General features: G+C 32.4%; 1 protein-coding gene across 2 annotated transcripts; it reads right to left on the bottom strand.

The window, feature by feature from the left end:
- Window positions 1-202: 202 nt before the first annotated feature.
- Window positions 203-13,492, bottom strand: LOC109793704 (transcription factor-like protein DPB). Of its 2 annotated transcripts, XM_083066130.1 has the most exons (5): window positions 13,344-13,492; window positions 12,059-12,389; window positions 10,884-10,963; window positions 2,422-2,507; window positions 609-733 (listed from the first exon to the last, which is right to left on the bottom strand). In XM_083066130.1, exons 2-5 carry the CDS (start codon window positions 12,280-12,282, stop codon window positions 692-694), a joined length of 432 nt encoding a protein of 143 aa, XP_082922256.1. In that variant the 5' UTR covers window positions 12,283-12,389; window positions 13,344-13,492; the 3' UTR covers window positions 609-691. The 2 variants fall into 2 exon arrangements, with proteins under 2 accessions (XP_082922255.1, XP_082922256.1); XM_083066129.1 differs by lacking the exon at window positions 2,422-2,507 and having other exon boundaries at window positions 203-733.
- Window positions 13,493-14,573: the final 1,081 nt, after the last annotated feature.

Below are 14,573 nucleotides of genomic sequence, written 5' to 3'. Positions count from 1 at the left end.
TATAGATTATGGTTAGAGATATACTTTTCTCTCGTACAAAACAACTTTCTGCCAATATATTTCGATTTAAATTATTTGAGGAGTGAATATCCCAGAAATATATCGTGGTTTTAGACAAATATATATTTCTTTTATATAGAAGAGAAGATTTATTGATTTTAAAGATAAAATAACACGAGCCAAACATAGGGTTAAAAAACACTTCTAACAAAATGATGAGGATTTTGCTATTACTATTGTACAAATTTGGGATAAGAAATTAAAGGAAGAACAGAACAATAATTTTAGACAATAAAATTATTTGAGTGCAAAATTCTCGTGCCCCTTACCTTATGTGAGAGCTTGTAATAACCCATGAAAATTCTTCTACACATATGAATGGACTGAATTAATTAATTTCTTGCCAAGCTAATCAACAAAACGGTAGCAACCAAAAGTGGCAAGAACAGTGAAAAACTCTGGTGGCGGCTAGGACTTGCTCCACTAAAATTCTCATCAACGGGATACAAGTTCCCCGGTGGACCCGTCAGGTACATGTATGCTGATGATGGTGGTGGAGGGCAATACTTTGATGATGGTTTCTTCGGTGAAGGTGGTGGCGGCGGCAACGGCGATGGTGGTGGCGGTGTTAAGTATTCTATTGTTGGTGGAGGTGGTGATGGGGTGTAACCACCTTCACATGACCCGCACTTCACATCACCGTTTGTGGCATCAAGCTTCCTTGATTCCTCACCTTTGATTATTGGAGTAGTGACACAAAAAAGCACAAGGATCAAATTGAGGATCATTTGTGCTTTAATTTGATGGCTTATTATTTTTGACATGGGGTGGGGGAATATATGAAGATTTTAATTTAGAGATCGGTATATGTATATGGCTTTGAATTATGGATATTGTGTGAGATTGTAGGGCTATTGGACTTAGGAGAGAGGATTGGAAGAAGAGAATGTGTGGATAGTAAATGATTTATTACGTTGTTGTTAGGTGCATGGGAAATGTAAACTATGGGCAAAAGGGCCTTTTGGGTTAGGGATATAATAATTGATTTGGTTTTCTAGCTAGAGGAGGGTTGTATCTTGTGGAATATAAAGTGCCATCACCATGTGGCATTTAGTGTATTCCGTGGGCTCCACCATGCATACAAATCTCTAAGACCTCAATAATTAACATTAATCTAAAGCCACTTTTGGTGGCCGAGTTTTGACACATATAGGCCATTTCTTATATACTTCATATCACCTTATATTTTTATATCAAATTTTATTAAAATTCATTTTTTATTTTATAAAAATCAAATATTAAATCATTTTAAATATTGTATATAAAATATTGTATATATAACTTAAAAATAAAAAACTTTTAATTTAACAATTAAATTTATAAAATTCAATTACATAAATATTATTATAACTTACCTCCCTCTATATATAATTAGGTTTAATCTTTAATCTTTGATCAAATAATTTCTACCTCCCATTTGTATAGTTAATTTCAATTGATAAATTTTTGACACAACGGCAAGGAAAATTATATATTTATAGATGCTTTATTCTTATATATACATTGATTATGAATGAAATTAAAAATTATTTTTATCTATAAATATTAAGTGTAAATAAAATTAAAACATTTGTACTTATATTTATTTGTTGTCGGTAAAATTTAAAAATTATTATTATACAACTTATGTAATAAATAAATCATCTATGAATCAATACAAAATAAACATTTACCTACAGTTTTTCAACTTTTAGTGATAGATTAATCGATTACTAGAAGTTAATTTTCTTATGGTATTTGAGAAAAACAATAAAATGACGAATAATGTAATATAAAAGAATAAAAAGAAGTGAAAGATATGCAGCTATATATAAAATTTGGTAAGTGAAACCATAATCGATTATTTCATGCAAAATGAAAGTTTCGTATTCTTGATGAATTCCATTGTTTAATTAGCGAATATAGTTAGATAATTTGAAGTGGATCACTGAATGCCTTAGTAGCAAGAACATCAGCAAAAGCTACGCCAAAGTGTAAGACTTCAGAAGATGGTAAAGTAATTTCCTTTTCTTTTTGAAAACGGAATTTTCGGAACCTTTTATGTATATTCTATTTTGTGAAGCTTCAGTAACTTCACATGACAAACCTTCTTTGAAAGGTGTTCTGCATGTGACCACATGATTTTCGGATCAAATAATATTAGTCAATCATTGACCATAGTATTATAAAATTTAAGCACTTTCCATTTCACTCCAAAATTCGTCGCATAACTTTTGATGGTATTTCTCAAAGTTATGGCACCAACTAAATATAAAAGTAGTTAGGTTATACTTATTTAAATTGAAAATAATATATATATATATATATATATATATATATATATATATATATATATATATATCACGTTTATTGAAAGTGTACCTGTCTAAAGGATACACCAATAATCCTTTCGTATTCTGAGGGCCGAACGAGTGCTCCGAACCAATATTCCGGTGTGGGGGAGGTACCTGCAAAAGGCACTCCGACGCTCAAGTCAGGACAAAGCGCAGATATCGATGGCAATTAATGAACAGTGACCTTACCTCGTGACAAGAGCTATTTATACTGACATTTATGGGCCCGGACTTCCATGGGCCCTGTAACAAGATTACCAGATTAGGTAATACGCTCCTAATCGGCTTACGGGTATGCTTAACCCTTAATCCTTAATTATGGGTACATTCTTACCTCTATTAGTAGGAATCTGAGTTCACTCGGCCATCTGGTAGCCGAACGGCATTCGGCCACCTGGTTCGGTCATTCAGGGGCCGATTGGGTGTCGGCTATCAGGTGGCCGAGTGGCCGAACCAGGTGGCCGAATGGCCTTACTAGTACAGAAAGTTATAATTAATATATTTTTAAAATAAATATTTTTAAAAAAAGATTGGTGTCAAATCAGGCAATTTTAGAATATGTCTGTATTTTTATAAAGTATAAAGAAAAACTATAATTCAAATTAACAGTTAGACTTAATTAATCTTACTTTTTTAATAATTAAATAATTTTATATTTTACATACGTAAATTTTCACATTTATATATTTTGACGTCTTATAGCATATATATATATATATATATATATATATATATAGAAAAATTATAATATATTTTTTCTATAACAATTTCATCTATACGTACATTTAAATTTTTCTTATAGGTTTAGACAAAATTGTTTTCATTAAAATATTACGTATGTAGTTACTTGTTACGAGATAATTTATAATTTTACTTATAATAATAACAATTATAAGTAATCCTCAATGAGGGAGAGTATATTGTATCAGAGAAATTTTAGTTAATTATATGATATTTATATGATTAATTGATGTTTTGTTATTATTATTATTGTTTTAAGAGATTTAGAGTCATGACACCTTTGAAAATTTAGTTGTCTCTGAGATAATTTCAGACAAAATTAAGTTCTTTCAATTTAAAAAATGGTATATATAAGATTTTTCTTAAAACGTAAATATTATAAGTTCATGTTTTAAGAAAAATTAGAATAAAGGTTTCTATAAGTTCAAGTTTGATTCTTCCTCTTTCCCTACTGAAAATCATTTTTTTCCTTCCTACAACTGATCTGCTTGACTAAGTTGGAGGTTCAAACTCCCAAGGTAGGAATCTCAAAGTCGAAGATGTATGGGATCACATCCTTCTTCCTCATGTCTTCTCGGTTGATCGATTGGAGGCAAGGGAAGTTTGTGGATTAAATTTGTTGATTTGTGATTGTTGAAAAATGCTTATAATCTACTATTTTGATGTCTGAGTCGATTGAGTTATGGGTTGATGGAAATACTTGAAAAGTTGTCCTTGATGGTGTCTTATGAGAAAAAGGGAGAGTTTGGTGTTTGATGATTGCATGTTGTCTATTGAGTTGATTTCAAACTATTTATGATGCCTAAATTAATGTTGAAAAGAGAAAACAACATAACATTGAGCTCCCTTCTTCGAGAGATCATACACCTGCTTAGTAGAAACTAGCCCAACCTTCTCAATTTTAGGGAAGATCAACTCCTTCCTAGCACAGTTTATACAAATGTGATTGCTAGACAACCAATTCATCCACAAGATTACATCCAACCCAATAAAGCCAAAGAAATCAAGTTCACCTTGTAATAACACTCATACACCTCAACTGGACATATTAAACATACTTTACAAGTCATCATAGGAGTAGTAGCCAAAGTAGATACCAGTAGATCAACACTCAAAGAACTAACATACAACGCCAATCTTTCTACACAAGCATCATATTAATAAATAAAAAAAAGTGTGTAAGACCCAAGTCAAACAGGTTAGAAACATTCTTACAATAGTTTTGTTTTTCCCTTTCACTAGATCTGATGATTTGGAAGCCTCACCTCTCATTAAAGAAAGCACCTAACCTACAGTAGTAGGTTTTTCTACCTTTTGTAAACCTCTAGTCTGAGTAGCCTTGTAGATACCCAATTTCGTCTGAGGGCATACAAACAAGGAAATGAACCTCTATTATGAAAGGAAGGAGCTCCCAAAGCATGCAAACAACAGGACAGGACATTATAAGGCCTAAAGCCCAAATAAATTGGTTTTAGTGGCCCGGAATAGGCTATTCCAAAATCAGAACGGGCTGTTCCAAGCCACAAAAAAGGCCTAAAAACCTAGTCTGGAACGGGCCATTCCAAAACCAAAATGGGTCGTTCCAAACCAGGCAAAAGGCCTAAAAATCTTAGGCTAGAACGGCCCGTTCCTAAACCAGAACGGGCCATTCCAAACCGCTAAATAGCCTAAAAAACCTAGTTTGGAACGGGTCGTTCTAGCAATGCATTTTTGTGATAATCTCAACCCTAGAACGGGTCGTTCTGGCTTCAAAACAGGTCATTCCAGGGTAAGAATTTGACACATAACGTTCAGATCCAGAATAGGCCGTTTCGAATTTGGAACGAGCCGTTCTGGCACGCTTCTGATGCCTATAAATAGACAGCTTGGGCACAGTTCTCAGGGGCTCAAAATTTCGTCCAAGACTCCTTAGAGCTCGAAATTTCTCTCTCTCCCTCCTATTGTATTTCTTGAGATTTGTGAGACATTTGTGTAGTGTGAAAGGTTGCCGCAAAGCACCTAAAATCTTCATAGTTGAAGATCTAATAAAGCTTGCTACGAGGTATTACTCATCAATCTCTTGTTTTATCTTTCTCTTCTTTTATTTCATATATTGCTATAATAAATGCAATCATGTAGATATTTTAGGGTTTATCATGTAATTTAATTTTCATGTAAATAATCATAATAAAGGGGATTAAATATTTAAACTATTAATTCTTATTACGTTATCTTCATCATAGGGTACCGATTTAAGGCGTTGTAAGGGTGCTTAATACCTTCTCTACACGTAACCGACCCCCGAACCCAATTTTGGTTATTAAGGCCATTATTGGACTTTTAAAAACCTTTTCTTTTTCCAATATTTTGAGTAAAACATTGGTGGCGACTCCATGAACCTATTTTCAAAACCATTAATTAAGGATTAGTCTGGTGTTCAGGCATTCCTTAATTGATGAGATTTTCAAAAGGATGTCTAAACCATAGGTCGCAAGATCGAAAATTTTCGGGTTGCGACAGGCCCTTGCTACTTATCACCTTTTAGGTATCAAAATAGAAAATCATGCATGTGTCAATTCGAAACAACTTTCTCTGAGATTTTGTGTGCTTCGAGGGATATACTAGTCTTTTTCTAACGCAAGGCATGTCTCTTTCTTCCTTAGTGAAACTTGAGTATCGAATAAGCTTTTTCCTTTCGATCTGTTAAGGAATCATATGTACAAAAATGATTTTGTTATTAGACATCATAAATGATATAAATACAAAACATATGTCTTATAGATAAAGTGTTTCGTTTGTGAGACTTAATGTCATAATAATTGATCGTCTTATAGCTATTCATTTTAAAGCTTAATCTAAAAAAATTCTCTAGGAAAATGTATATGTTTGTTATCATTAAATCTTAAAAGTCTGAGGGATCAAATAAGAGTTAATCACCTATACACTGCTAGTGTAAAGTTTTTTTACATCGACAACCAATTAGATCTTTTAATTGTGCCATGTCACTATAAACACATTTACATTTAATAGTGACATGGCACAATTAAAAGATCTAATTGATTGTCAGTGTAAAAAAAATTTACACTGGCAGTGTATAGGTGATTAACTCATCAAATAATGTCTTTTAACTTAACATAGTCCTTAACTGAACTTGCTACACCTTCAAGCCTCAAAAGTGGCATGGAAATGAAATGAGCCAAGTGCTCAAACCTCACAACATAGTCTTGAACCACCATGTTCACTTGATATAATCTTAAGATCCTTAGCAAACTTTGCATTATTAGAAAATACTTTTCAAGGAATATCCTCTTAAAGTTTTCCTAGTTTACAACTTCTCCCTTGGCTTCCATCATCTGTTGAGTACCCCTCCTCCAATATTCAACCTTACCCACCAACATATATACCTCATAGGTTAACTTCTTCTCCTTTGGACATTCCATCATTGTGAAAATCTTTTCAATCTCACTGATCCATTGGTTAACTACCTTTGGATTAGTCTCTCCTCTAATATAAGGTGGATTCTCCTTTTTGAAGTTAATAATTCCCTATACCTTTGAGGAGCAAATGGTCTAACTATCTTAGTTGAAGCGCTATTGGCCTCCATCTAAGCCAAAGCAATATTTTGCTGATGCATAACAACAACCATCATCTCCATAGCTTGAGTCATGTAATTAACGTCAAAGGGAAAAGGGAGATGATATCTAGAAGGTCTACCTACGATCCTATACTAAGATCAATAACAATAATAAGACAACATTCAACAACAGCCAACACATAACAACTACAACACTTATCAACTAAACAACAGAAACATAATGGTATCACCCCTAGAGTGACCCAAAGAACTTGATTAACTTTGATACAATGAAAGTGTAACGACCTAGTAGGTCACTACACTTGATACAACTCAAAATCTATAGTGGAAAACATATATATCAACTTGCCTAGAGTTTTAATACAAATAGTTCCTAGTTATTCAAGTAATATATATGTGTATAGAGTGTAGAAAACATAAAATTGTCTTGTCAATATCAATTGAAAACATAAATCTCTAAGTTTTAGTGTTGTATCATAAAAACTTGATCACAAAATACCATCCTTTACAAGCTCGTCATCCACCTAACCTTGACCTACTCATATATCAACTATAATCATCACAATCCAACACATGAAAGCAAAGGTAAACTTGTGTAACAAGAAATCAACATATATATAGAAGCAATAACAATAACAATCTATATCAACTTTATAACATCTCAATAACATAAGCATACAACTTGATCAACACATAAACACATCTCAACATCACAGAAGACAACATCTCTATACGTCATCATACATCTCAACTAAGGAGTTTCTACAACATAGATAAACAATTTAAGTAAGTTAACCTTACTAAACCAACAAGACAACAATACCTTTTTTTATAAGTTAAAACAACTGAAATTTGGTTCTTCTAATTAAGTTAAAACACTTCTTACTAATTGACCCATGTGCTTGTGGCCAGACAAAAAAACATCTAAATTACACTTTCATCTCATTAATATGCACTAACATAGTATCGTTGTTGATAAATTGAATTTTAGTATGAACTATGTTATAGTATACTTATATTATAGAAAATGGATAAAGTGATCGTACTTAAAATGGTTTTGTACATACATTAACAATATCATATATAAACTATTTTATGAATAACCGTTTTCTCTATTTGAAAAAATAGCTATATAAAATTAAAAAAAGTTTAAATCTTAAAAGTTATTAAATATTAAAAAAATTGAAATTTCATAAGGTTAAAATTGTAGTTAAAAATAAAATAAAATAGAGAGATTAAGATGTTATTAATATATAAAAAAAAACTCAACATGGGTTTAGCTATAAATAAAATAAAATAAGAGAGACAATGAATGAGGATATGTTTTTAGCAATTCAAAAACACATCAAATGTGGTCCACATGTATTTGGCTCATGTCGGTAGATTTGACCTGTAAATGGATGGTAATTATTATTATATTTAACACATACACACCTTGAGCAACCTCATATTGTAAGTCTCATATCCCTTTCTTTGTCTTATTTCCTACCCCAATCAAAGAGGGAAATCTGTCATTATCTTCTATTGAAGCTTTTGAGTCATCAAAGTCCACTTACGTATTGCGTTTTCCAATTCTTATCTTCACGACTTCGCGTTATCTCCTTATAATTATGACCATTATTTTTACCCTTCCTCTTTCCATTGTTTAGGCCAAGGAAAGGCGAGTGATCATTCCAATAATATGATAAAATATGAAATTATTTTAAGTTTTACAAAATAATTATAAATGTAATTTTTAAATAAGCTTTTTTAAAATTTTATTATCAGTTCATTTAAATTTAATATATATCTTATTATTGACTGAAATAATTTTACCAAATTTAATTCTACTTCTCTCGATATCTATATATACAAATATAAAATATTAAACTAGGTTTATATATAATAGTTATAGTAATTAGTGAGTTAAAGAAGTTGGTATTGCATGGGACCAGGGAATCAGGTTGGCACTTCAGAAAACAGAATAGAAAACAAAGTTAACAGAAGCGTGTCTTCAATTGGAGTTGACACATGATTTATAGCAGAAGCCAGCGGGAACGCCCACCGTCCCATTTTCATCGTAAGGCATCTTCATATATAGAATCCACTTTTGATATCGTGGCACAACCTTTAAGAAATAGCGTTCGAAGCTTCATTTCATTTCCTCCCTTTACAATCCTATAACTTAACACCAAAATCATGAAGTAATATCCACGTAAATATTATACTACAAAATCATGGTTTAATATCGAATTTTAATTTTACTTTAAAAGTTTTGAAAAATGTACTCTTTTATGATTTATACTAACATAACACGTTTAGGACTCCAATACAACCCCTATTGTGATTTATGAACATAATAATTCACCATTTTTTACACTAATTAAATATATCCAAGATTTATCTTGGATTTATTTATGTTGATTATAACATAAAATATAAAGTAGAATTATCTTAAAAAGGTAATAGGTGTCCATAATCTACTTAAATAGATCCAAAATAATTTATAGTTTTAATTAATTAGAACGCTACTTACAATTATTTCTAAACTTTTAATTTATGATTATGCATTACAAAAAAAATGTGATTTATGGAGGTTATTTTAGTTGTTTTTGGCTGTTAAAAACTATCACAAATTGCATTACTAATAGCTTTGTGGCGATTTATAACCGCCACAAAATGCATTTTAAAATGCTACAAAATTCATCTAAGTTTTCCTTAAATTAATATTTCAGGGTGAAAGAGGATGACATACCGAAGACTGCTTTCAAGACTAGGTATGGTCACTACGAGTATGTTGTGATGCCGTTTGGTGTGACCAACGCCCCGACATTGTTCATGGATTATATGAACAGGATCTTCCGACCCTTCTTGGATAAATTTGTTGTGGTGTTCATTGATGACATCTTGATTTATTCAAGGACCCCGGAGGATGATGGAGATCACTTGCGGTTGGTGTTGGAGATTTTGAAGGTGAAGCAACTGTATGCTAAGCTTTCAAAATGTGAGTTCTGGTTGGATGAGGTGAAGTTCTTGGAATATGTGATCTCAGCTGAGGGGATTGTTGTTGATCCGGCCAAGGTGGAGCCAGTGTTGCAGTGGGAGCGTCCAAGAATTGTCACTAACATTCGGAGTTTTGTGGGTTTGGCGGGTTACTATAGGAGGTTCATCGAGGGATTCTCCAAGATAGTAGCACCTCTAACCCAACTAATAAGGAAGGAGCAACCATTCATTTGGACTGATGCTTGTGAGCAGAGTTCTGATGAGCTGAAGCAGAGGTTGATTACTTCTCTTGTGCTGGTGTTGTCGGATTCTGGTGAGTCCTTTGATGTGTATTGTGATGCTTCTCACCAGGGTCTGGGGTGTGTGCTGATGCAGAACAGGAAAGTGGTGGCATATGCTTCAAGGCAACTGAAGAATCATGAGAGGAATTATCCCACTCATGACTTGGAGTTAGCAGCAGTTGTGTTTGCCTTGAAGATATGGAGACATTACCTTTATGGTTGTTGAGATTTCCGTTGAAGTACTTTTGTTATAATTGTAAATCAGTTTGATTCAATCAACGGTCTCAAACACGGCAAGTATACCGGTCGTTCAAGTAGTAAAAATATCGTATCCACAAGGATTAGAAGGTAAAATAAGCATTTATTGACTATTCGTGACTAAAGAATGATTCCAATTCATAGTTTGTCATGTGAACTCAAGGTTATGACTATTGGAATGTTAAAACTATAAAAATAATTGATTTAGAATGGAAAAGGTAAGAAATGGTATTGTGGTATTGTGAGGTTGTGGGGGTTAGATTTCACCGAACGTTACACTACTGAATCCTTAATCTCTTGTTACATACATTGCTTAGTCAACCCATAAGTTTACTCAAACCTAATCCCTTAGAGAAAGAGCCTAGGTGCAGATATTGAATATCAATCCCTTGAGTACCCAATACCTACACCCGCATTACGGGCTAGGGTTTAAGACTACTAATGGGTCAAGTTCTATCCCTAGATACAATCTCCACTAGGCATATGTTCCATAACTAGTTTCAATGGTATTTTCCAATACTCAATGAAACCTTAAATCATGCAAAGGGTGATCAATCCAAAACAAGCATTAAGCATAGGAACGTACACAACAAAGAATGAAACAACATGCATATATATCATTAAAAACTGGTTAAAATGGATTAGATTAGAGACCTTTCATACTAAACTGGCGGAGACCTCTTCCACTCTTATCACCTCCAACAGCACGTTGGCCCCTCTTTTTCTTCTTGCTACTGTTTAAAAACTCATAATGAACAACAATCAACTGTTTTTATATGTATACAGGAATTGTGAAACCAGAAGCAGATAATTGATTCTAGCAAGTAATAGATAGAATTTCATGCCCAAAAAAGTATTTAACTTAACAGGAAGATTTTAGTAGATAATTTTAAAAAAGAAAGAAGAAACAATAAAGTATTAATATTTCTTACTGCCAATAAGAACTAAGTTAAGCATAAATAGACTCTCCTATTAAACAAAAATAGACTCACTTGTCCTCTATATAACTATAAACAAGCCTCAGAAGAGTCCACTTATACTCAAGAGTATAAGACAAAAGAAAAACCTCCCTTATCTGGAGACAAAAGCAAAGACAAATTTAAAAAACTCTAAAAGCCCCAATAATAAACACTACACCACTGTATGCAGAAATTCAAAGAACCTTCTATTGATTTTTAGCCAAATATTCTAAATTCTATCAACAATACAAATTCTATACCAATTTTGGGTCAATGTATGGCATGTCATATTTGGCAAATGACTGACAAGAAAACATAAAAATGACCATCTGACCATGAGTACCAAAAAACTGCAGACTGATACCACATGCATCAAGAATTAAGAACTTCATACAACAAAACATTTCCAGATTTCCTCGCTTTTTTGTATTACAAAGACTACTGAAAAAGCCTTGAGCTTAACAAGAGCTTGTTCTTTCAAAATGCAATTGTAGAGGAAGGCAATTTTTAAATGGGTTCACAGATACAACTGAAACAACAAAAATTACATGAGAATGCTTTTATTCTCTCAGAACATCTCTAAAAGGTCTAATTCTTCCATCATGAGGGTTCTCTAGAAAAATGAGTATGTTTTAACTATTTTCCTTTTCTAATTTGACCTTTATAAAAGCTTATCTTAGTAAACATTTAAATTGTTTGTTAAAAAAGATCCAAATCAATGTTGATTTGAAATGGTATATTCATGGGAAAATGTTGAACTCAAACCCCACAAACTTCAAAAGAAAACTTACAAGTCATATAACATCTGCATCACAGCAAATCTCATAATTATACAATTATCACAGGCTCAAAGGATAATAGAGAACTCACGCAACTGCGCCCTGTGATCCAGCATCATCACCGTGTATATCAAGATGGTTTAACCTAAGGAAAGTGTTATCACTAGCTGGTGTTGCCATTGTCTGCTCACTGCGGCTGGATGGTGAGCCAACACTTCTGCTAGTTGACATTGATTGACCAGAGATCGTGGTTCCACGGCCCGGCAGCTCCTCTTCCTCCTCCTCCCGAAATGTTTGTTGGGGTTGTGTTCCCATGTTGGTAAGTCACTTATTACCTCAAGGCCTGGTAATAAATCCTACTGGTCGAAACTGAATTCAATGGAACAAAAGTTTTGAAGTAAAGCTGAACTGCTCAGTAATATCTGTGAATAAATCAATAGTCCTTCCAGTATCAGCTTCAGAAATCAGCTTAAGATTATATGTAAGAATAACAGGCGTAAAAGATTCAAGGGGTTATTGCCCTTTCTTGTCCAAAGGAGACTATTTTTAACATCCATACATAATCATCATTTTTCATATTTCACATTAATATATAACATAACTATATCTATCTCATATAAAACATTTTAATCATTACAATTATATAGCATGATTAATTATTCAATTAAAAAATATAATTGTAGAGAACGAGAGTTCATATGATGGATAATCATATAAACAACAAACAATTATGGGGAAAGGGAAGGATGCAAGAGGCTACATTCACCAGGAAGCACAAGACCCAATATTTCTAAGGAGTGACTAGTGCATTTGTTGGGCTCATTTTCATTTTGATTTAGAAGTCATCATCTTTAAACTAAAAGCAAATAAGTATTCAAACTTATCTTGTTCTATTAAAACATATTATTATTGTTATTAGAAAAAGGGAAAAAAACAGTGGAATGTTACATACACGAAGGCGCGACAAAGAAATATAGAAAGTAAAATAGCATCATAATCATAATAAGTACAGTAAGTGTTGTATGAATAATAAAACTGAAACAATTTCGGGTAAATTGACAAGACCTAATTAGTCAATCCAGCAACGGATTCAAACCTGTGCAAATAACATAAGTCCTAAGTCTTATCTAACCTCAAGTTCGTTGAATTGTTATACTCACAATATCCGAGGTATTTTGTCCTTAAAAGACGGTAGTTTAAGAAATAAAAATGTTCATTCAATTCTCAATGTTTTAAAGCATTATAGGAGAAGGAAATGAATATGAGAAATTCATGAAAGCATAATTGACAAAAGGAGGAAAACAAAATTGAGAAATTAGGCGTCCCTAGATGTTAGTTATCAACACGTTGCAGAAATTAATGGTACGAATACTCACCAACGACGTTGAGATATCGACCTGAGAAACAGAGAAGACCTAAAATGTTGAAGATGAAGAGAGGAACCACTGGACCAAGTGCTTGCGTGAAATAGAGGATACGACCACGCTCTAGGTTTTAATATGCCACAAAAATCGGGCCAAACCGAACCAGATATATTTTTAATAACTATATTGATTTTTATTTTTACATGAATTATTTTATCTTTTATTTATTTTTTAATAATTATCTTTTTTTATGAGTAATTTTTCATTTTTTTTATATTTATTATTTTTTTAATATAATATAAACGTGGATTGCTTTTTTTTTTTTCTGCTAGTAATCTATACCTATTATAAAGGGGATACAAAAATATGAAACTGCTTTTGGTCTCTACTTTTATTGGACTATTATACCCCTCAATATAAAAAAATAAAAAAAACTTATATTTTCTTTGAATAATTACAAACAACTTTTTAATATTATGTTGTATATAATTATTAGAGGCACGAAGTGTCTCAACCCCTCTAGTTATACATAATGTAGATACAGAATACTTTTTTCTTGCTAGTAATAATAAAAATAATAATAATTAAATAAAACATGAGTTTTTTTTTTTTTTTTGTAAATAACGTATTATAAACCCGAGCGAAAGAGACGTAAGATACGTTTTCTGATTCTCACTGCTTGCCCTAACAGAAGAGGTGTTGCCGACGCCGAGAGCGAATTTTCGTCGCCAGTGAGACTTTATAGCTAATTTACAGTTTGTTTGTTTTAAATTAATTTTTATTCTTTAATCGAGGAATGAATGCTCTAACGAAATCCTTCACGTATTTCTGGACAGTTGCGGTTATCAAAATAGTTATCGACCTTCACTTCAACCAACAACAAAAGTTGTCGGGAGTTTTATTTTTTTGCTACTGATGTAATCTGTAAGTACTCGTAAACTTTGAGGTCAGAATTATTTTTTTCACACCCGAAAAATTTCAGGATAACTGTTGTTTTTTTTTTGTTTATATAATATGATCTAAATTTTATCTATATTTAATTATTTATATAATCTCTGCTTCGGCAATCTAATTGACCAAAAGTTTTGTTTTTTAAATGGACAGTCTCATTTTATACAAGTACATCATTCCTACCCAATTTCTATCCTTTGTGTGCCGTCAAGTATAGTGTTTGTGGCCACTGTGAGAGCAAGTGTAAAGGAGTCATTCTTTGGTTAAGCACAGTTGGTAACTTCTATTTTC

Source organism: Cajanus cajan, chromosome 11, assembly GCF_000230855.2.
Source record: "Cajanus cajan strain Asha chromosome 11, NIPB_CcT2T_4, whole genome shotgun sequence".
In the NCBI taxonomy this organism is placed as follows: Eukaryota; Viridiplantae; Streptophyta; class Magnoliopsida; order Fabales; family Fabaceae; genus Cajanus; species Cajanus cajan.
The sequence above is the reverse complement of the archived record's forward strand: the minus strand, read 5'-3'. Positions and strand labels throughout refer to the sequence as shown.

What these genes read in the sequence shown, in the direction of transcription:
- LOC109793704 (XM_083066129.1), bottom strand. Translation starts at nt 12,282, where the DNA reads ATGGGAACACAACCCCAACAAACATTTCGGGAGGAGGAGGAAGAGGAG. An exon ending in GGATCACAGGGCGCAGTTGC is followed by an intron (nt 10,964 to 12,058) that starts GTGAGTTCTCTA and finishes GTTTTTAAACAG; the next exon opens with TAGCAAGAAGAAAAAGAGGG. An exon ending in CCGCCAGTTTAGTATGAAAG is followed by an intron (nt 734 to 10,883) that starts GTCTCTAATCTA and finishes CAATAATCAAAG; the next exon opens with GTGAGGAATCAAGGAAGCTT.